Source organism: Oryx dammah, unplaced genomic scaffold (genome assembly GCF_014754425.2).
Source record: "Oryx dammah isolate SB20612 unplaced genomic scaffold, SCBI_Odam_1.1 HiC_scaffold_11, whole genome shotgun sequence".
NCBI lineage: Eukaryota > Metazoa > Chordata > Mammalia > Artiodactyla > Bovidae > Oryx > Oryx dammah.
In genome coordinates this window covers 17,524,202-17,547,367 of record NW_024070195.1, presented here as the reverse complement: position 1 = coordinate 17,547,367, position 23,166 = coordinate 17,524,202, and the positions used below count along the sequence as shown (strand labels likewise).

Sequence of the window (23,166 nt, the reverse complement as noted above, 5' to 3'; positions counted from 1 at the left end):
GAAAAAAGACAAGAGAAAAGAAAACGGAAATAAAAGGGAATATGAGATATTCACTCTTAGGATATTTTAAAAAGCATATATATTTCGGTCCTTAAAAATAAAGTGTTCTAACAGCATTTCATCCTTCACTACCCAAGTCCTTGACTCACTTTCCCTTTGCTGCTTTTCCTTCCTTCTTTCTCTTCCTTCTCTCTTATTCATCTCCCTTTCCCTTCTGCCTTCTGATTTCCCATTTTCTGTTTATTAGGAATTACTGCTAAAGCCCTAAAGATGCTGCAACACCAGCCCAGCCACATCACTGACTTCTTAGGAGAGCCAGTCAAGAGATTGGCCCACATCCCGGGTGGTTTGGAGGCTGTTGAATAAGCTGAGCATCCCTAATCCAGTCACATTGCTCCAGTCTCAGTAGACACTTGGTCTATTTGGAGGATTTTATAATTCAGGGACCTACTAGGGCATGTTTGTAAGGTGAAATAATTAATGACTAGGATCGTTACTCTGAAAGGAAAAGAGAATGGCATCTCACTTCTCAGATAAATGTGTTTTTGAATCCAGCGTGCTGTCTACTCGGTGTCTATGTGACCAGTTGGACAATTGTCAGAATCCCCAGGCGGGGGACAGATGCACACCAGTATTTCTGCCATTCAGTTGTTCAGAGTGTTTATGATACATGGGTTTCCTGTGGGTCAGCTAGTAGGCAGCTCACTGTGGGCTACTTAATTTTCTCCAGATGGTGCTTCCAGAGTGAGGGAAACAGAGAGGCTCTGGTGACTACTGCAGGTGGGGAGCTGTGGGCTCCAGAACATTTCCCCTGATTAAAGGAAACTATGACTTTGGGGATCCCTAACTTGTGAATGTCCTGGAAAATCACAAGGATACCTCACAAGAGAAACACTTGTCAGTCAGGGGGAATTGCAGATCAGTCCATCTAGACCAAGAAAAGGCTACAACAGCACCATGTAAGTCAGTGATGTCAGAACTTTCCCATCTTGTTACCATCTACCCTGTTTCAACATGGCTCAAGGAATGACGATCCAGAGAGGGAGAGAGAAGGAAGGAACCTTGCAGAAATAGGCACATCTGCATTTCCTGGTCGGTCCCCTGGGCCTCAGCAGGGGAGAGGGAAACACTGAATAAGCTAAATATGAGATGGAGTTGACACTTGACTGAACTGCACTTGTGAAACCCAGAGTGATAGCATGTGTGGAATGGCTGCAAGGTGATGCAGAAAATGAGGATGCAGTGGAGTGTGGGTGAAGACAGCCACTGGAGGAGGATGGAGCCACTTCATGTTTGTATCTGCTATGATCTTAATCTTTGTGAGCCCCAGAAATTTCGTGTGATGAAACCCTGATACCCATGCTTATGGCATCCATAGGCGGAGCTTTTGTGAGGTGATGGAGTTATAAGGATGGAGACTCCTCAGTGAGTTGAGTGCTTTTATATATAAGAGATACACAGAGCTCCCGAGCCCTCCCTTTGTGTGAGGATACAGAAAGAAGTGTGTGACCAGAAAGGACCCTGCATGACCACGCTGTGGAAATCCATTTCCATTGTTTTTAAGTCTGTGATGTTTTGTTATATCAACCCAGAAGGACCAAGACAGCATCCTAACAATCCTTAGACAGATCAGTAAACCTCATGCTATTTATACAAAAGTGCAAAGTATTTATCTTGTCTGGTGTAACACTGTCATAGCTGGCTGACAGTTCGTGGCTGGCTTTCATAATAACTCTTGAGAATTCCGTCTTCTTGGTAGCATGACCAGAATGGTGAACAATTGTCTAATTCTTTGATTCTAATAATTTGACCCAGAATAACTGGCTGTGATTCTTAAGTAATCTCTTAATGGTCTTCTTTGTAATGCCAGTTTCTGCTGTTTGTGACTAATTTTAATAAGAGCTTAATTCTCTCAATTGTAGGGGTAGATTTTCTTTTGATTTTCTATTAAATGAAAATAAGAAATGTGAACAAATTGCCCTCTTAGATTTTGACATCTCTACAGAGTCTGTGTTTATTTTTTTAAGAAGAGACCCATTTCACAGAGCATGCATTAAAAAGCTGTAAATTTCAAAGAAGCTTGCTATGGGATAGATCATTATGACCATCTCAGAGGTGGATGGGATGGCTGTGGGTTTAGCAGTTGTTGTAGAGCTGTCGGCACGCCAGGAACTTGGTGTAAGTGTCAAGTTTATGTGTATCTCTGCGCATGCAGTGGAACAGCTTATAAAATGCAGAATGACGCCTATCTTCATGGCTCGACAGTAGGCGGCCTCCATACCAGTAAATGCGAGCGTTCCTCATCTTCTTCCTGGCTGTAGAAATAACCTGAATATCCAAAAGATGATGACTTCTTATGTGTTTTATTACTATTGGTTTATCTTTGTTCCTTCTAATTATCAAATTAAGATTTTGGGAAGACATACAAATATAAAATTCTCTAGATATGGATTTGGAGCCAGCCTCTAAGAAAACTATTAGGAATCTAAAAAGTAGAAACATAACTCAAGTTTGATTTTAACTTTCTTTTTTCTTCCTTCCCACTCTCATCCTTTGATCTGAGGAGAACAGAGAAAGAAGACAATTGGAACTTCAATAGCAGATGTCCTGGGATACTTTGAAGAAAATGCTGATCTTGGAAATTCTGTTCTCTAATTCTCTTACTCTTGAAAATATTTCAACCATCTGTGCCCAGAAAGAGCAAGCTTTTGGTGGAACTGTGTGCAATGCAGGGGAGGCTGCACATGTCAAAAATTGCAGTGAAATTCTGATTCCTTTACTATCACTATGAATGACTAGGCTCCTGCTTTATGTAGTAGCAGTCTAGAATACAGAAGTCATGAATGTTTTTCTTACAAAATGAGATATTTCCAAATTCCTTACGTTTACAGAGGTCACCTCTTTCATTCATGAGCAAAGCATGAAAGTCCTCTACAGCATGCTCACCTGTCTGAACGGCCTCTCTATGATTGTTTGAAGTTCTTTTGCTTTTTTCACATTTTCTCTAGCGTTGGATAGGGTAGTAACTGAGACTTCTTTCACACTCCGCAGTTCCGTGACTAGCTGATACAGAGGTTTTTGCCAGGAGTACAGTAACATGAGTATCCAGCTAATAAGGCCTTTATTCTAAGCAACCATAAGAAACAGTCTCATTAAAAAATCATAATTCAGTGGTTTTGGTAACATGATCTTTGCTCAGAGCAGCTGAGCTAAAAAACTTTTGGTTATTCCTATGTGCATGCAGAGATTTTTGAAGGTAGTAAAAGTTGCAAATGTATAAAACGTAAGCTATTAGTTCACACTTTGCTGAATTATTAAAAATCTAGGTTATTTTACTAACTAATACTCCTGATAAGTTCTAATTTATAACATGAAATATTTTCTTTTTTCCTCTGAATTCTACCACCACTCAGTGAGTTCCTTTATGTTTGTATATTTGCGTGAGAGAATCTAAGTATTTACGGCAAGTCAGCATGTACCTGCAGTGCCTGACCCAGGAAAGAGGGATTCCACCTGTGCCCACATCATTGTCACCCAGTGATTCATTTGTATTAATGAATCAGATGAGTCCTTCGTATTGATTTTTGATCGGTAATTGTTTTATGATTTTACAACAAAGAGACAAGGAAGAAGACATGACATTCCTAAACAGGCTTCTCTCCTCAGCTGATCCCACACCAGCCCCCTGCTGACATCAGAAGAGTCTGTTTTGTTGACATGTGTCCAGGCAGAAAATGGCACAGCGTCGTCTTTAGTAACAGCATCAGTGGGATTCACTATGGAGGGTTTCCCCCCTAGTTCACTACTACTAGCAGAATTCAGCATGAAAATCCTGGGGACTGAAGATCTCTAGTTAATATGCATGATTTCTTTCAGCCATGAACTGTCTTAGTGGTAAAGAACAGAGAACTGAGTAGGATTAAATATAGTAATGCACATAAAGTGCTGAGTAAAATGTGAGGCCAGGTAGGAACTCTCAGTAAACTTTAAACTTAAGCTTATTGAACAATCCCTCCTCCTCTTCCTCTTTGACCTTTGTCCTTTACTTGATTATCCTCATTATTAATGAGCTTAACAGAGGAAAAGAATGCTGGTATCATTAAGAAAGCTGTAGAGAGAGAAGATAGTATATTATGGGCGGATGCATGTGAAAATATTTTAAATAATGTTAGGATGAAGGATAACGCAGGAAATCAGAAAGGAGAGATCATAACAATGAAAATTTGGAGCTTCCATAAACGATTGAGGCTTGATATGTAAACTGTGTTGTCCTCAGAACAGAGGCAATCGTTATGGCCATGAGAAGCAAAACAATGTTTTATAGGCCATTATGGGGGACATTTACAAATTAAGAATAAAAGGTGACAGAGGAGTCATTGAGAATGATGAATGAAGGTGTCAGAGAAGTAGAAACAGAATCAGGAGAGCCTTGAAAGGCAGATGTGGGGGCTCTGGTGGTGCAGTATAGGACTCCCACGTAGCAGTCACTAGTAACAGGGAGTACGCAAAACTGGGGTGTGTTTCTTACATATTCATGAATTTTGCAATCTTATATTTTACACATGGAAGTTCCCATTCATTTCCTGTTTTCATACAGTATAATAGCTGCAATCCTGTGTCTAATCCATTGGTTGAACTAAAGTTGTCTGCATGGACGATCTATAGATCTGTTATTTATGTTGCTACTACAGCTCTTTAGTCATCCCTTGATTTCGCTCATGCTTCATCAACTGCATAATATAATTTCTCTTCAGTTGCTTACAGGCCTCCAACTTTTTCTGCATTTACAGTTACCATTACCTCTAATAATCTGAAGCCTGGTAACCTACATACTGTCTCATTTGAACTGGTATAAAAAAATCAGGTAAAAGACTCACATTCATGCGTCGGATGTGCTCTCTCTCTGCAGGGATATAGAGGTAATTGGTGTGGCATTCGTTGGAGGCATTGATATAGTATGATTTGTTCTGGGCATACTGTAAATCCTGAAAGTGATCAGACAATTAGTTAGGGTTATTGGGCATTCAGTAGATGAACCCATTACCAAAACATTAACATATTGATACATGTATAATTTTTTACTGGGGGGGGGCATCCCAAAATTTGAAAGTTATTCTTTTCCTACTTTTTCTATACATTGTCTCTATAAAATTGATTTTACATCTAACTTTTCTAAGTTTAACCTTTTCCCTTCTCTGTTATATTATTATATATTGTTTATTTTTTAGTATTTGAACCAAATATAGCACATATGTACCAATATTTGGTGCTTCCCAGGTGATGGTAGTGGTAAAGAACATTCCTGCCAATGCAGGAGATCAAAGAAGACTCAGGTTTGATCCCTAGGTGGGGAGCATCCCTTGCAAGAGGGTACAGCAACATACTCCAGTATTCTTGCCTGGCTAATCCTATGGACAGAGGAGCCTGTCGGGCTATAGTCAGTAGGATTGCAAAGAGTTGGACACAACTGAAGTGACTTAGAATGCATGCATGCACCTATATTTAACCATTTAATCTCTTGTTTACTGTGGGTTAAAACCAATATATTCCCTTGCAAGGAGTTATTCAGTTATGACTTTGACTTATCTCTGAATCTGCACACCAAAAAGCTTAGTGTTCATCCCAGGTGCAGAATACAATGTTGTTTATGGAGACAAAATGGTGCGGCAGAAAAACATGGCATAAAGTTATAGGAAATACTAAGCAATAATAAGAGTAATAAAATCTAGCTAACACATTGATAGAGAAAAACTCATCTTTAGCAAAAGTTATGAACATTTAAAGAGATTACTTGGAAGAGTTGGACAGTCAAAAATGGAGGATGAAGCAAAAACTAGTGAGTAAAGAGAACTACGTGAATTTAGTAGAAACCTTTAGCACCGCTTTTTATTAGCTGCCTTCTCTACTGTGTGCTCCTTGATTGACCTAAAAGAACTAACATACAACTTTCAAATACCTTTATCAGAAAGAGAATAATTGTTTCCAATTGTAAAGTCCCCTTCTATGGTAGCTCAAAACCTATTCCCTGCAAATCTTAAAACAATAATTTGTAGCATTAAAAAAACTACCAGTATTCGTTTTTGTGACAGGGATTCAGCTTTGTTTAACATGTTCCAACCACCGACTTCACTGCAGAGCAGTTCTCATTTATTGGCTATTTACTCTGAGCCTGGAGATGAAAGCCCAGGGAAAAATTGAAGCACCAGTAAATCAGCATGCTTCCTTTCCCCAGTCCCACCTAAAAGTGCTTTGTGTCAGGTAGTATTGTGGACTGAATGTGTGTTCTTCTAATTCATGTGTTAGAGCCTAACTGCCAAAGTACTGTGTTTTGAAATGGACTGTAGCCCACCAGACTCCTCTGTCCATAGGATTTCTCAGGCAAGAATACTAGAGTGGCTTGCTGTTCCCTCTTCCAGGGAATCTTCCAGACCCAGGAATAGAATCCAGGTCGCTCACATTGTGGGCAGATTCTTTACCATCTGAGCCAGCAGCGAAGCCCATTAACATTAAATGAGTTCATAGGGTGGAAAACTGATCCAATAAGTTTAGTGTCTTCATGAAGCGAAACAGCAGAGCATTTTCTCTTTTCTCTCTATGTCTCTGTGTCTTTTCTTCTGTCTCTCTTCCCCACCCCTCACCCTGTGTGAGGACACACGAAGAAGCCAGCCTGGGAAGAAAGAGTTCTTACCTGAACCTCACCTTGCTGGCACCCTGATCTGGGACTTCTAGCCCCCAGAACTCTGAGGAAATAAATTTCTGTTGTTTATTCCACTGAGTCTATTATATTATTTTATGGTATGCCTAGCCTACAAATACAAAATCATTTATTTTGGAAAATAAAAAACAAAATGAATGAAAGGAAATTGAAAAAGTTATTGCACTTCTTAGGAATCTTGAGATTTCACAAAACTGATCCTTTCTTCGATTTCCACTCTTATGAGCAGACAGCTTCTTTGACCTAGAGAGTGTATTATTTGAAGTTTGGCTGAAGCAGCTTTCTTGTTGAAAGGATGATATAGCCCAGTCACTTACGCGAAGGTTCCTTCTGGGAGCCTGGTGGGCTACAATCCATGGGGTTACAAGAGTCAGACACGACTTAGCAACTAAACCACCACCACCACAGTACTTACAAACTCATTGAACATTTGCACAGAGTGGTTATAGATGTCACTGGTCAGCTTAGCAGCATGGGTAAACAGATCCATAAGAGCGGTCCGGCAGATGTCATCCCCTTCAGGACAGAGGGACGGGCATAAGATGCCTTGGCACAAGAGCAGATTTGACATGACCAGCAGCAGGAGCAGGCAGGACCCTGTTTAAATAAAAACATGAGCCATTTTGAGATGATCTAGTCACGTGAGATTATCAAATCCATCCTGTGGAGGGAAGCCTTCTCTTTCTCTGTTGCTCTGAGGAGGAATTAGTGCTGTAGCAGCTGGGGTGAGGAAGAAGAAGCACCTTCTGTGTAACTTTACATGGATGATGATTTTTGCACAGATAGAGAGTTGGAGAAGTAGGTTACTCCCTGAATTTTTGTATTGTTCCCAGAAGTACTTCTGTGCTCTGCAAACATTTGGAACTTAATTCTGAGCCAGAGTGTTTAGGCCATTCTTTTAAGACAGTTTAATATTGGGACTCTGCAGACTCTGAGCAGTGAGGCCCTCTAGGAGTTTGTAATTTTTTCACTCTACATTGATAAATGCTTGCATTTAAGACACTGATGACAAGGAAAATACAGTTGATCTGTGTGGTTTACCATCACACTGGGGTAAAAGTAAATATGTGACTGACTGATCGCTACTATTGACTAAAAAGAGAAGACTAAGAGAAAAAGAATACTGTACTTTGGATCTGCTCACTCACCTTAGAAACCCCATGCATGTCTTTGATACTTTTCCAAAAGCTTTCAAACATCTTAAAATTTGTGTTTCACAGGAACCCTGTGAGATAGCCTTAATCTTCACTATGATCATCAAGTTATGTCAATGAAGATGCAATGACTTGGAGAGGGCAAGTGATTTTCCCCAGGTCCCATTATTAGCAGATGCAGGTGACTGGGCACCAATGCACTCATCTGTTCACTTCCTGATGTCACATCACACATGCCAGTGGGCCCTCGGTCTGCATGTGTGTAACCAGGACCACATCAGGAACTGTGATGACTCTGCTTAAAGAGAAAAATATTTTGCCTTTGACTGCGAAACAGCAGTGATTCCAGAACATAGGTTTTATCCACTTGTTCTGCTTTGTCTGTAAAACACTCACTGTTACAGTCTCTGACAATTATCAGTTGTGGGGGCCTGGTCTCCTGGCTAGCCTTTCTTCTAGGTGTCTTGACAGCTCTTCTACTTTTAGGCATCCTTAATCTTCTCATTATGTTTGTTTCTTCTTGAAAATAACAAATAAATCTCCAAATGGTAATACAGGACTATTACCTGGTCAGCACCCAAGACAACATTATTGGCTCTGCAAACAAGGCCTACCCTTTCCTGACTTTGACTTTTTATGGACAAAATTTATGTGTCTGGTCGGGAGTACATCCTGACAACCCATAGGGCTTAGTTTTTGAACCATCTCCAAACATCTCCTCTTTGATAGGAGAACTAGACCTTCATGCTTCCATGATGTATTGTAATATTTCAAAAATTATTCCTGGCCCTGCCTTTGGCCAACAGAAGCATAAAATCATAGACTCTTGCTAGCATGATTTTAATATTACTTTTCCTGTGAGTCCTTTGTAAGTAAGCAGAATTTAAGACTGAAGTGAGCAAGAATTGAGTTTGGACAAGAGAACTGATAAAATAGAGATTTTAACCTCCTGAATAAGATCTGAACATGATTATTTTTCCAATTTACCAGAAGAGTGGTAATTTAATGAAGGATAAGATATCAACATTTACTAGGTTTATTCTGCTTTTAGTTATTTTAAAGGGGCATGGTATCTAAGAATAAACTGGTCATTTAAAATTAGGTGATGAAAATAAAAGAAGTGGTTCTCAAAAAGGAGACATATAAGTTGGAGAAATTTGGGACTATATCTTTCATCAACTAAAGAGCTCATTGTGAGAGGCAAGGAGAATAATAGGTTGTATAACACAGACGTATTTGTGTGCATATATTTCTGTGCATGTATACATGTGTTATGCATAAATATATGCTTAATTCCTACATGGAATTTTGGACTTTATAAAATTCAATTCTATAATGGATAGTAAATATAGCAGAATACACTAATTCCTAATTTAATTGACCATTTATTGGTAGATGACTAACTATATGATCTCTTTTTCTGTTAAAATGTTAGATGTGTCATTGCTTTGGTAGCACATATATCAAAAAATTGAAATAATACTGAGAATATTAGCATGGCCCCTGCCCAAGGAAGACACACAAATTTGTGAAGCCTTCCATATTTTTCTGTATCAACTTCAAGGATTGGGATGGGAAGGAAGGTGGGAAGGAGGTTGAAGAATGGGGGGAATAGGTAAACCATGGCTGATTCATGCTAATGTTTGGCCAAAAACAGTACAGTATTGTAAAGCAATTACCCTTCAATTAAACATCTATAAATTGAATTATTAAAACTGTTGTTGGGATCATATAACAGGTTCACATATCCATTGTATGACTAAAGAGGATCTGACTGGAAACTGATGGTGTCAGTTATCGTTGGTTAGTGATTCATTTGAACTCCAGGAGTTGGTGATGGACAGGGAGGCCTGGCGTGCTGCGATGGGGTCGCAGAGTTGGACAACGGAGCGACTGAACTGAACTGAGCGATTCATTAACTTTGTAGTTGAATGAGAAAAATAAACTAACAAACATTATTGTCTGTGATTCAGTGCCATAGTAAGCTATAATCCTTGTCTGCATTCGCTTTTAGGTGGTTTAGTGCCCAAACTTTGAAACTGAGGCTGTTCCCAGAAGCACACAGTCGTGAGTCCTGCCCAGGGTTTTGTTCCTGACGCTGGAGGCTTCTGTTCGCTGGTCACTAAGGCCAAAATTTTCTCTGCTGAGCATTCTCTGGGTCTATCATGTGCACAAGTCTTTATATTTTGTTTTCTAATTTCATTCTCTGCTTCTTTTGACCAGACTACCAAATCCCTTTACGATTTATTTTTCAGACCCTTTTGTGCTTTGATTTTTCTGATGCTCATTAGTGTATCCACTTCCATGTCTACATCTCTGAGTAGTTTTCAGTTTCTACATAAACCCTACCCTATTCTCTTACTGTCTGGATTTTGGCGTTTAGCATCAGCATATTTTATGAACTTTATTTTTCTTCTGGTGCAGTTTCTGGTATACAGCTTAAGCTGGTTGGCTCTCATCTGGCTTGTTCGCGTTGTCTCCAAAAAATTAGAGAACTCTGCTTTCTTTCTAGGTAATACAGCCCCTTGTTTTGATACCATTGCTAATTTTCTGTGATTTCACTTCTTGCCTCATAAGCTTTGTCTTTCTCAATCTACTGAAACTTGAGTACTATGTGCCTCTCTGTTGGTATTACTATTTTAAATCAATATTAACCTAGTGTACATTAGAAGTAAAGGGAATAAAATTACAATAGAATAAGGATAATACATTCCCCCAAATTAAATTCCAGTAATGCTGCCAGTTTTAACTGACTTTCTATCCATGTATTGTTGGGGTCCCCTACTCATTTTTCCATACTAGATGTTTCAATTTTGAAATAGAATGTAGAAAACAAGGAAGTGAAAATTCTGAAAAATACCTTGGATTTTAGATGCCTCAAGATTAAATAAGTAATTATTAGTTTTTTATAGTTAGTAGGGCTATTCTTAGCACATATAGCTCAGGGTAGGGTGATCAGAGAAGGCAATGGCACCCCACTCCAGTACTCTTGCATGGAAAATCCCACGGGTGGAGGAACCTGATAGGCTGCAGTCCATGGGGTCATGAAGAATCAGACATGACTGAGTGACTTGACTTTCATTTTTCACTTTCATGCATTGGAGAAGGAAATGGCAACCCACTCCAGTGTTCTTGCCTGGAGAATCTCAGGGATGGGGGAGCCTGGTGGGCTGCTGTCTATGGGGTCACACAGAGTTAGACACACTGAAGCGACTTAGCCCCAGCAGCGGCAGCAGCAGCAGCAGGGTGATTGATATTGAGTTAAGGATGTATACTGGGAACTGCAATCACCAAACAGGTGATTGGAGATAAAGAATGCAATGCCAGGAAGACACAGGCTTCTGTTCTGGAAGGAAAACCTTACAGTGTCTCTCATCTACTGTCTATTCTTCAGATTTTTCAAAACACTTACTCTTCCTCTGCTCATTTAATAATTTGGGTTGTTTGATTTTTTTTTTCCTACTGAGTTGTATGAGTCTCTTATATATTTGGATATGAAGCCCTTACCAAATATGTGATTTGCAAATATTTTTTTTCATTCCATAGGTTGCCATTTCATTTTATGGATGGCTTCTTTTACTATGCAGAAGGTTTTGAGTTTGATGTGGTCTCACTAGTTTATTTTTGCAGTTCTTGTCTTGGCTTTTGATGACTGAGTTGTTTGAGCTGTTTGTATTTTAGAAAGCAATTCTTTATCAGTTGTTTTATTTGTTATTATCTTCTCCCATTCTTACCAAAAGACACAGACTGGCTGAATGAATACAAAAACAAGACCCATATATATGCTGTCTACAAGAGACCCACTTCAGTCCTTGAGACACATACAGACTGAAAGTGAGAGGATGGAAAAAGGTATTCCATGCAAAAGGAAATCAAAAGAAAGCCAGATTGGCAATTCTCATATCAGAAAAAAGAGACCTTAAAATAAAAAATATTATAAGAGGTAAAGAAGGACACTAACAAATGATTTAGGGATCAGTCCAGAAAAGACATAGCAATTTTAAATATTTATGTACCCACAATAGAGCACCTCAATACATAAGGTAAACACTAACTGACATAAAAGGGGAAATTGACAGTAACACAATAATAGTAGGGCATGTTAACACTGCACCTATACCAATGGACAGATCATCAGAATAGAAAATTAATAAGGAAACATAAGCCTAAAAGGAAATATTAGAGCAAACAGACCTAATTGATATCTTCAGCACATTCTATCCAAATGCAGGAGAATACACTTTCTTCTCAAGTGCACATGGAACATTCTCCTCATCTTGGGTCACAAATCAAACCTCAGTAAATTTAAGGAAATTTAAATTATTTCAAGCATTTTCTCTGTCCACAACACTATGAGATTAGATATCGATTATATGGGGGAAAAAAACTTTAAAGAACACAAACACATGGAGATTCAACAACATATTTCTAAATAATGAACAGGTTATTGAAGAATTAAGGGAAATCAAAACATTCCTAGAAACAAAGAACAATGAAAACTTGATGATCTAAAACCTAGAGGATGCAACAAAAGCAGTTCTAAGAGGGAAATTTATAGAAATACATATCCTACCTCAAGAATCACATTGAATAGACCACCTAACTCTACATACCTTTCACTGTTTTTAAATTTCTCTTATCAATGTCTTAAAGGTTTTGTATAAACTTTTTCAACACCTTGCTTGAGTTTATTTCTTATTGTTTTATCTTTTTTTGATGCAATAGTAAATGGGATTGTTTTCTTTATTCTACTTTCTGATAATTCATTGTTGATATATAGCTAGGCAACTGAGTTTCGTATACTGGAATATAGTAAACATAATGCATGCTACATCTTTAAAGAATGGACATTTTCCCACAGATAAGACATATAGATGATCAACAGGTATATGACAAGATGCTCAGCATCACTAATAATCAAAGGAAATGCAGATTAAAAGCACAACAGGTATCACTTCATACCTGTTTGAATGGCTAATACCAAAAGGTAAGAAATGACAAATGTTATTGAGAATGAGGAGAAAAAGGAGTGCTTGTGCACTGTTGGTGGGGATGTATACCAGTGCAACTCCCATGGAAACATACTGTGGAGGTTCCTCAAGAAATTTAAAAGAGAACTGTTATGTGATCCCTTATCCCACTTCTGGATATGTAGTCAAAGGAAATGAAGTCATTGTCTCAAAGAGAGATCTGTATTCCCATGTTCATTGCAGCATTATTCACAGTAGCCTTGGTATAGGCACAACCTGGGTATCTTTCAACAGGGGAATGGATTAAAACAATGTGATGTGACATATATAGGTAAATATTATTTAGCCATTAGAAAAAGAAAGAAATCCTTCTTTCCATTTGTGGCAACATAGATGTAACTGGAGGGCATTACACTAAGTGAACTAAGTCAGAGAAAAACAAATGCCATAGGATCTCAACTATAAGGAATCTCAAAAAAAAAAAAAAAAGATGGAACTCAGAGTAGAAAAAATGATTACCAAAGACTGGAGGGTAGGGGAAATAGAGAGAGACTTTTAAAGGTTATACACTTTCATATATAAAAAATTAATAAGATCTGAAGCTATAACTTTGAGCTTCATGATCTAATCATGGTATCTAATCATGAGTTTGAGCAAGCTCTGGGAATTGGTTATGGATAGGGAAGCCTGTGTTGCTGCAGTCCATGGGGTCACAAAGAGTGGGACATGAATGAGCAACTGAACTGAACAAAGGCTCTAATGTATAGCATAGTTAATGTAACTATAAGATGGTGTTATATTTTTGAAATTGTCTGAGAGAGTGGACATCATTGAGTGGCATCACCAACTAGATGGACATGAGTTTGAGTAAGCTCTGGGAGTGGAGGATGTATAGGGAAGCCTGGCATGCTGCCGTCCATGGGGTCTCAAAGAGACATGACTGAACGACTGACTCAGCTGAAGAGAGTGGAACTTACCTGTGTTCTCTTCAAAAACCAAAAGTTAAACATGTGTGGTGATTGCAATGTTACTTAATAGAAAGGGAAACTCTTTTCTAATACATGCACAAATAGGGGTGGGTAAGATGACGGAGGGGTAGGTGGAAGTGGGGTACACCTCTCTCCACGGATGCATCAAGAACGTCTAAGATCCAGCAGTTCTCACAGAATACCATGAATATAGGCAGGACTCCATGACTACTGAGAAGGAATATCCAGATCCATACAGAACTCAGTAGGACAAAGGAAAGAAGGGACAAGGAGGAAGGGGAAACAAGGAGGAGAGCAAGTGGGACCAGCCTGAACCAAGGGGTGAGGGGGCTGAAGAACTAGGGAGAGATCCCCACATCCATGGCCATCCACTGGGATGGGGAGTCATTTGAAGCATTTGGGGAGTGAACTTACTAATCTGTGACAGTCCGAAAGGAGTGAGAACCACATAGACAAGCCATGCTGTAGCCTTTCATACCTTGGACAGGGTTGTAAGTCCACTGGTGTCCACGGAAGCTGGGAGCGGGAGCCATGGGGATTGTGGAATGATCCCAGGGTGAGGACTCCTGTTGACCGTGGAGTCAGCCTGATGGGATGGGATGGAGGAAATCTGCTGCATGGGATGCTTCTTAAGGAAAGCCAGGAGGCCATAAAAGTAGGGATCTACCGCCTGTGGAGTAGACTATCTCTTTCTCCATGCTGGTACCTGCAGGTTGAGCAATAAAGATTTCAGTGAGTGTGGTCCTCGAGTGCCTGATGCGCTAAGCAATGGGGAATTTTGAATGTCTATATACCTGACCCTACCCTATTCTCTGTATAAATTTTGGGTTTTAGCATCGTAACGTTTTTATAAAATTAAATTTCTTCTAGTAGAGTTTCTGGTTTACAAATTAAGCTAATTTCTCACATCTGGTGTGCTCTTGGTGTTTCAAGAAAATTTGAGAACCTTCCTTCCTCTTAAGGCAATACTGTCCTTTATTTTACTACCATTGCTGACTTCGCATACTTTCACCTCTTGCATAAAATATTCTGTCTTCTACACTCACTATAAATTTAGCAGTAAGTGTCCCTATGTTGGTATTAATATTTATATAAATTATTAACCTGATGCAGTAGAAAATCAAAAGGAATACACTTAAAACAATAATAACAAATTGCCCCCAAATTATAATCCATTAATGCTCCCATTTAAAACTGATTTTCTATCTATATATTATTGTGGTCCCTTAACTCAATTTCCTTACTAGGTGGCTCAATTTTGAAATGAAATATAGAAAACAATGGATTGGTAAACTCTGGAAATTACCTTCCTTTTGATGTACCTCATGAGTAAGAAAGCAAATATTAGGGTTTTTTCCCCAGTGGGGCTGTTCTTAGTACACATTATAGCTCATTGTGGGGTGATTGCTATTGACTGAAGATTGTACACTGTGAACTGTAATTGTCAAACAAGTGAGTGGAGATGAAAGAAAGTAATGTCAGGAAGGCACAGGCTTTGTTGTTCTAGAAGGAAAACTTTGCTGTATATCTCATCTATAGTCTAATCTTCAGATTTATTGAAACTCTTACTTTTCTTACACTCCATTAAAAATTTGGATTATTTGGGTTTTTGTGCCCTTGAGTTGTATGTCTCATGTATTTTTGGATATTAAGCCCTTATCAACTATATGATTTGGAAATATCTTCTGTCAATCTGTAAATTTTCATTTGATTTTCCTAATGTTCCTATGTTTGGAGTTGGATGTGGTCCCACTGGTTTATTTTTGCAGTTGTTGCCTTTGCTTTTGGTGTGAAACCCAAAAACTCGTTGCAAAGACCGATGGCAAGAAGATTACCTAAATGTATTCTTCTAGGAGTTTAATCACTTAAAGTCTTATTTTCAAATTTTTAATTCCTTTTTAGTTGATTTTTGTGTATGTTAAAAGACGGGCACAGTTTCGTTTTTTCATAGGAAAAAACAGTTTTCCCAGTATCATGTTTGAAAAGCTTGTCTTTTCCCCACTGGATATTCTTGGCTCCTTTTTCATAAGATAACCGACCATATGGGTGTGCGTTTCTTTCTGGCTTCGCTGTTCTCCTCTGTTGATCTATGTGTCTATTTTCGTGCCAGAAGAAAATCATTCTGTTTTGATTATTATAACTTTCTAATACAATTTGAAATCAGCAACCCTAGTCTCAAACTTTGTTCTTCTTTCTCAAGATTACTTTTATCTTTGGTGTTTTGTGATTTAATACAGCAGAATAGACCAAGAAGAGATGGAAAAAAATACACAGAAGAACTATACAAAAGAATATCTTAATGACCCAGATAATCACAATGGTGTAGTTTCTTACTCAGAGCCAGAAATTCTGGAATGTGAACTCCAGTGGGTCTTAAAAAGCACTGCTGGCAACAAAGCTAGTGGAAGTGATAGAATTCCAGCAAAGCTATTTAAAATCCTGAAAGATGATGCTATTAAAGTGCTCCACTCAATATGTTAGAAAGTTTGTAAAAGCCAGCAGTGGCCAGAAGACAGGAAGAGGTCAATCCTCATCCCAATTCCCAAGAAGGACAGTATTAAAGAATGTTCAAGCCACTGAACAGGTGTGCTCATCTCCAATGCTAGTAAGATTATGCTCAAAATCCTCCAGGCTAGGCTTCAGCATTATGTGAACCTAGAACTTCCAGATGTTCAAGGTGGGTTTAGAAAAGGCAGAGGAACCAGAGATCAAATTGGCAACATTTGGTGAAACATAGAGATAGCAAGGGAATTCCAGAAAAACATCTGTTTCATTGACTTCACCAGACCGTGTGGATCACAACAAAGTGGAAAATTCTTAGGCAGATGGGAACACCAGACAAACCTTACCTGACTTTTGAGAAAGCTGTATGCAGTTCAAAAAGCAACAGTTAGAGGCAGACAAGGAACAATTAACTGGCTCAAAATTAGTGAAGGAGTCCATCAAGGCTGAATATTGTCACCCTGCTGATTTAAGTTATATGCAGTGCATGTCATGCGAAATGTTGGACTGGATGAGTCCTAAAGCCCAGAATCATGATTACTGGGAGAAATATTTACAACCTCAGATACGTGAATGATACTACTCTAATGGCAGAAAGCAAAGAGGAACTTAAGAGCCTTCGATGAGGGTGAAAGAGAGAGTGAAAAAGCTGGCTTAAAACTCAATATCAAAAAAGCTAAGATCATGGCGTCTGGTCCCATTACTTACATGGCAAATTGAAGGGGAAAAGGTGGAAGCAGTGACAGATTTCCTCTTCTTGGGCTCTAAAATCACTGTGGATGGTGACTGCAGCCATGAAATTAGAAGACGACTGCTTCTTGGCAGGAAAGCTGTGACAAACCTAGACAGTGTGTTAAAAGCAAAAACATCATTTTGCCGACAGAGGTCTGTATAGTCAAGGCTATGCTCTTTCCTGTAGTCATGTATGCATGTAAGAGCTGGACAGACAGTAAAGAAGACAGAGTGCTGAAGAAGTGATGTTTTCAAACTGTGGTGCTGCAGAAGACTCTTGAGAGTCCCTTGGGAACCAAGGGGATCAAAACCAGTCAATCATAAAGGAAATCAACCCCATCTACTCTTCAGAAGGACTGATGCTGAAGCTGAATCTCCAATACTTTGGCCATCTAATGTGAATAGCTGACTTATTGGAAAAGACCCTGATGCTGGTAAAGATTGAAGACAGAGGAAAAAGAGGGTGACAGAGGATGAGATGGTTGGATGACATCACCAATTCAATGGGCATGAATTGGGCAAATTCTAGGAGATGGTAAGAGACAGGGAAGGCTTTGGTGCTGCAGTCTGTGAAGTCACAGAGAGTCAGACATGACCTGGCAACTGAACAACAACAACAGTTTTATACAAGTTGTAGAATTTTTTTTTTCTGTTTTGTGAAAAATGCCTTGGAATTTTGAAAGAGACTGCAGTGAATATGTAGATAGCTGTGGGTAGTATGGATGTATTAACAATGTTAATTCTTCCAGTCAATAAATATGAAATATGTTCTTTTTGTGGCTTTAAACATTTCTTTCATGAGTGTCTTGAATGTTCTCATAAATAGATCTTTCAACACTTTGCTTAAATTTATTTCTAAGTATTTTAGTTTTTTGATGCAATTGTAAATGGGATTATTTGTATTTCTGTAATGTGTTTTGGTGTATGGATAGGTAAATGAGTTTTATATATTCAAATACAGTATACAAAATGCATGCTATTTTTTAAAGAATAGACAATTTTTCCTCACATAAGACAGTTTTTTACCTGGGCAGTTTTTTATCTGTATCTTTCAAAACTCTGAAATCCCATGGGTATATACCAGGAGAAATCTATAATTCCTTGGTACTTGGCTTCCTATCAGGACCACAGAGCTTTCAGTATGGATGAGGCTTTGGGTTACATTAGACAAGTCGGGTGCCGTGGCCTAATGCTTGTGTTCTCCCAAAATTCATATGCTGAAAACCTAATCCCCAAAGTGATGATTTTAGATGGTGAGAACATTTGAAAATAATTAGGTTATGAGTTCAGAACCCACATGAGGGCAGAGCCCATATGAATGGGATTAGGGCTCTTGTGAAACAGGCCTGAAATACTCACCCCTTCTATTTAGGGATATATCCAGGAAGAGGCCCTCACTCATTCAACCATGCTGGCACCCTGATCTTGCTTGGACTTCTAGCATCCAGAACTGTGATAAATAACATGGTTTATAAACCACCTAGCCTCTGGCATTTTGTAATAGCAGCCTGCATGCACTAAAATACTGGACATGATTAAATGGGAAAAAAGAAAATTGTCAATATTGTTTTCCCTTCCTAGTTAATGAATGTGGAACAGGTAGCATAGATATTCAATTCCAGTGGCGTGTGGTACATATTCCATAGAATTGTACATTTCTTTCAAATTGTAGTTCTTTCACATGCTCACCTGGGAACATATTTTCTTAGATGTAATTAACATTTAAACCAATAGTTGGTGGATTTTATGTGATCAGTTGAGGGTGTTAAGAGCAAAGATAGAGGTTTCCCAAAGTAAAAGCAATTCAGCCTGAAGACGGCACCATTACTGGTACCCAAATCTCCAGCCTGTCAGCCAAAAGATGAAGCAACTGGATCCTAAGGCCTGTTACTGGGTTCTCATCAGAATCCTAGCATAACTGCTCTTTGACTTGGTGAACTTATCTTCATTTTTCTAGCCCTTGGTTTTATCAACTAAATAAGGAAATTAGAGTAGAAAATCCTTTACATGTCCTAGATTATGCAAATCTCTGTATAAAACATGATTCCAAACTGAGGTTTTATTCTTTTTTCTTAAAAGAAAATTATTGACTGGTTGTGTAGCTTCCGTGTTTGGATCTCTTCTACTTCTAATTATCTGCTCTATCTCACTGTGTATTTCTCTAGCTTAGCTTTAAGAAAAATTCCTTGATAAAGATAATTACTTGATTGTTATGGAATACTACTTTTATCTTTGGTCTTTTATTGAAAAGCAGGAGTTGTAGTTAAGCACACTAGTGAGAGAAAACTGTTTCTAAATGTCAGTGTGTCACCTTGAGGAATTTTGCTATGCATAGTTGCTCAGTTGAGTCCAACACTTTATGACTCCATGATCTGACGACCCCATGGACTGCAACCCACCAGGCTCCTCTGTCCATGGGGGTTTTCTAGGCAAGAATACTAGAGTGGTTTGACATGCCCTCTTCCAGGGATCTTCCTGACCAGGGATGGAATCTAGATCTCCTGTACTACAGGTGGACTCTTTACTATCTGAGCCCACAGTTCCCAATAAAATGAGTCTAGACGTATACAGAAGATGCGTGATTGTCTACTTTTGTTTCCTGCAACAGTGGTTTTTTTCCAGTTAGCATATCAATCCCATTTCTATTCACCTGAAAGCTATCTAGAATGCAAGTTTTGCAAAACCAATACAGAATTTTAAAGTAAAATAAAAAATAAATTAAAAAAATAGAATGCAAGTTTTTTCTGAAATAAAAAATAAATAAATAACACAAAAAGAACTTTAATCTGGAATATCGGTTAAGATTTTGTCCAGTTGTCAGTTTATTCAAAATACCAGAGGCTGAGTATTTGCTTTTAATTGTAATATTTACCTCAAAAGGAACAAATAAGATGGTCTGTAAAAAATGTCAGTTTCTGCCATGGTTGATACTCAGTAAATAGTAAGGGCAGGGTAGTTGGTGCAGCCTTTGTAAACCTAAGGGAACTGAATTAAAGCAGTGGGAATTGGTGTTGTTCAAATAATTAACTATAAGACAGAATGTGATCAGTGAGATAAAAATGGTGAAAATGAAATTAGGAAGCCATAAGGGAGAAGATGGTATTTTCATCTGGAAAAAGGTAACAATTCATTAAGGAGGTGAATTTCTTTTGTACCTTCGGAGAGAGAGTAGGTGTTTATGTACAATGTAAGAATATTTGATTTGTAGACTCTCCGTAAAGTATTTTCATTGGTCATGATCAGAGAGTACAGCTAAGAAACTGAACTCCTCTAGTGAAGTTGAGAATCTTTTGGTAAAAGGAGACTCAAGTGGCAGGTTCAGAGCACTCTGTCTAGTTCTGTCCTATTCAGCCTTTTAGTCAGTGACTCAATTATCACGTTTCTTAGGACATGAAACTGTGAGGGCTAGTGTATGTGGAATAAAAGACCTTTGTAAATTAGGACTTAAATTTTAATAGAAAAACAGAAATGAGCTAAATTTCAAAGTTAAATGTTGCACCACAATTGGGACACGTGTCAAGAGGGAAAAGCACAGAATGCCATATGGCCCCATAACAAGGAGACCTGAGCTGTGTCAGAGTCAGGAAAGGCTGTTGCGTGGAAGTGTTTTTTACTGAGATCTGAAAGATGTCGAGGAAGTAAACATGGAAGAAAGAGTGTTCCAGGGAGAAGAAGGCACTTATAAAGAGCTTTAACCATATGTGAGAATATAGAGTGAGAAGAACACACATGCCAGGATTGAGCCTTCAAGGAATTTAATTTACTTAGTAAAACTTATGCTAACTGGACAATGAATACAAGGTGGAAGAAAATCACTTCTGTGCAAGAGATAAGAGTCAAGTTTTGCAGAGCATAGGAGATATTTCCATTTACCGGGTAATTCAGTAAAGATTCACTTAAACCTAGGAAACCTGGTTTCTATTGCTACTTTTGCATCGAGTTTTATAAGTTTAGATAAATGACTTAATCATTCTTGGATTTACTTATATATCCTTAATATGGGAGGATTGTCTAGATAATTTCCAAGGTTTCTTCCTTTTCTGAATATCTAGTGAATCCCACTGGTTATTATCTGGAATTAAAAAAAAAAAAAAACCTTTTACATACCAAGTGTAATATCTGAACTACCTACAAAATTATATAAAAAGCATTGAAATTCTTGTTTTTTTTCTTTTTTCAGTTTTTTAAAAATGTATTTTCCAGATAAAATGGCAAGATATTTAAAGTATACATGACAATTTAAATAGGTATACATTATTAATGGATTCCCTCATTGATTTAATTTAATTAACATATCTATTAATATCATCTCACATATTTACGTTTTAAGATCTTTTTGGTGAGGACTTTTAAGTTTTACTCTGTTACATGTGTGCTGAGTGACTTCAATCATGTCAAACTCTTTGTGACCCCATGGACTATATAGCCTGCCAGGCTCCTCTGTCCATGGTGATTCTCCAGGGAAGAATGTCAAGGTGGGTTGCCATGCCTTCCTCCAGGGGATCTTCCTGAACCAGGGATTCTACTCTTTTTTCCTTATGTAATGTCCTTGTATTCCTTTGTCTTTCAAAATTTTGTTTGCTCTAAAATCTACTTTATCTCACATTAACATATGCTTTTATCCTTTTATTTTCCAAATATCCATGCAATTATTTTTTTCTTGGGCTTTCCTGGTGGCTCAGACAGTAAGGCATCCACTTGCCTTGTGAAGACCCGGATTCAATCCCTGAGTTGGGAAGATCCCCTGGAGGAGCACATGGGAATCCGTATTCTTGCCTGGAGAAGTCCATGGACAGAGGAACCTGGTGGGCTACAGTCCATGGCATCACAGAGAGTCAGGCACAGCTTAGCAACTTAACCACCACCTGGTGTTCCTTCACATTTGTTCCTTGGGAGGAACAGCCCTACTCAGGCTGCCTTCTGATGCTAGGTTGGAGGTCAGGAATGCTGGGCCTGGCTTGTCTTCTCTTAGGTGCTGCTGTGTTGCTCTTTCATTCTTCAAGCCCTAGACTAGTTCACCTTCTTCTTGCCAAATATACAAGGTCCCCTTTAGTGGTCTCTTCTTTTTTCCAGAACAAGCAGAGGAGTGGGCACAAAAAGATCAAGGCCGTCTTGTCTGAACCAGAAGCCCAAGGTGTGTTTTATAACCTAAGGAAGAGATTTCATGGAGGGAAGTCGAGGAGGAAAGTGGAAAGAGTCCACAGTAGGCTGGAGATGAAAGTCATGCAGTCCCTTTCTTTAGAAGTCATCAGAAGCTTAGAAAGTATTTTTTCTAGGTGCTATGTATATTCAGCTCTGAGTGAGTACACTTTCTGTTTCAGCAAACTGTAAGTCTTCTGCATTTTTTCATTAATTTTCTTTACAAATGCATATATATAATGACATCCATATGACATTTTATTTATTCTTCTAGGCCATTGCTCTGCTTTTATTATAACTTGAGATTTAAACCCTTGAAAGAAAGAAATCTATTATAGAGTTTAGATTTTGTAACAGTAGATGAATTGATGGAATAACAAAAGAACTAAAGATTACTTAATTCAGCTCACAAAATTTTATATATGCATATGAAGAAACTTATTCACATAAAATTGTGTTCTTGGCCCTTTGTGGTATTCTGAGAACTTTGATTGAAACTATATGTAATGAAATTACTCTATTATGATAGTTAAACAACTCATATAAATATGTGTGTACATTCAGAATCCATTAGTCCAGAGGCCATAAATATGAGTGTCCTCATCCCCTGGGGAAGAAAATGTTAGCATTTCCATTTCCATTTATTTTTATCTCACTGCCATTTAATTTATATTTTGTGTATATTTTTAAAATGTCATAATATATTAGAATAGCAATGCATATATAATATTTTTACATCATATAATTAAGTCACTGACAGTGTGTTGAAAAATGGAAAATAATTTGGAGATTAGTTCTTCAGGAAACAGAAAATTATCAAAATTTGCTGCATAAAATGTTACTTAATTTGGGGGACTTTACCAACAATTTTTTGTGAAGCCAGTTCAACTGAAGAGAGGCAGAATGTTCAGAACATCCATGTTTGCATGAGTTTGCATAGAGCCTCAGAGATGGAAACATTTTTG

The 23,166-nt window shown here is 38.2% G+C and overlaps 1 protein-coding gene and 1 non-coding gene across 2 annotated transcripts; one reads left to right on the top strand and one right to left on the bottom strand.

Moving 5' to 3' along the window:
- Positions 1 to 2,136: 2,136 nt before the first annotated feature.
- On the bottom strand, positions 2,137 to 14,361 carry LOC120870304 (placental prolactin-related protein 4-like). Its single transcript, XM_040249918.1, has 5 exons — positions 14,307 to 14,361; positions 7,131 to 7,312; positions 4,878 to 4,985; positions 2,947 to 3,126; positions 2,137 to 2,328 (listed from the first exon to the last, which is right to left on the bottom strand). The coding sequence occupies exons 1-5, from the start codon at positions 14,359 to 14,361 to the stop codon at positions 2,137 to 2,139; spliced, it is 717 nt and encodes a 238-aa protein (XP_040105852.1).
- Positions 9,313 to 9,417, top strand: LOC120870663. The gene has a single exon (XR_005722863.1). It is a non-coding gene; the product is annotated as a U6 spliceosomal RNA (small nuclear RNA).
- Positions 14,362 to 23,166: the final 8,805 nt, after the last annotated feature.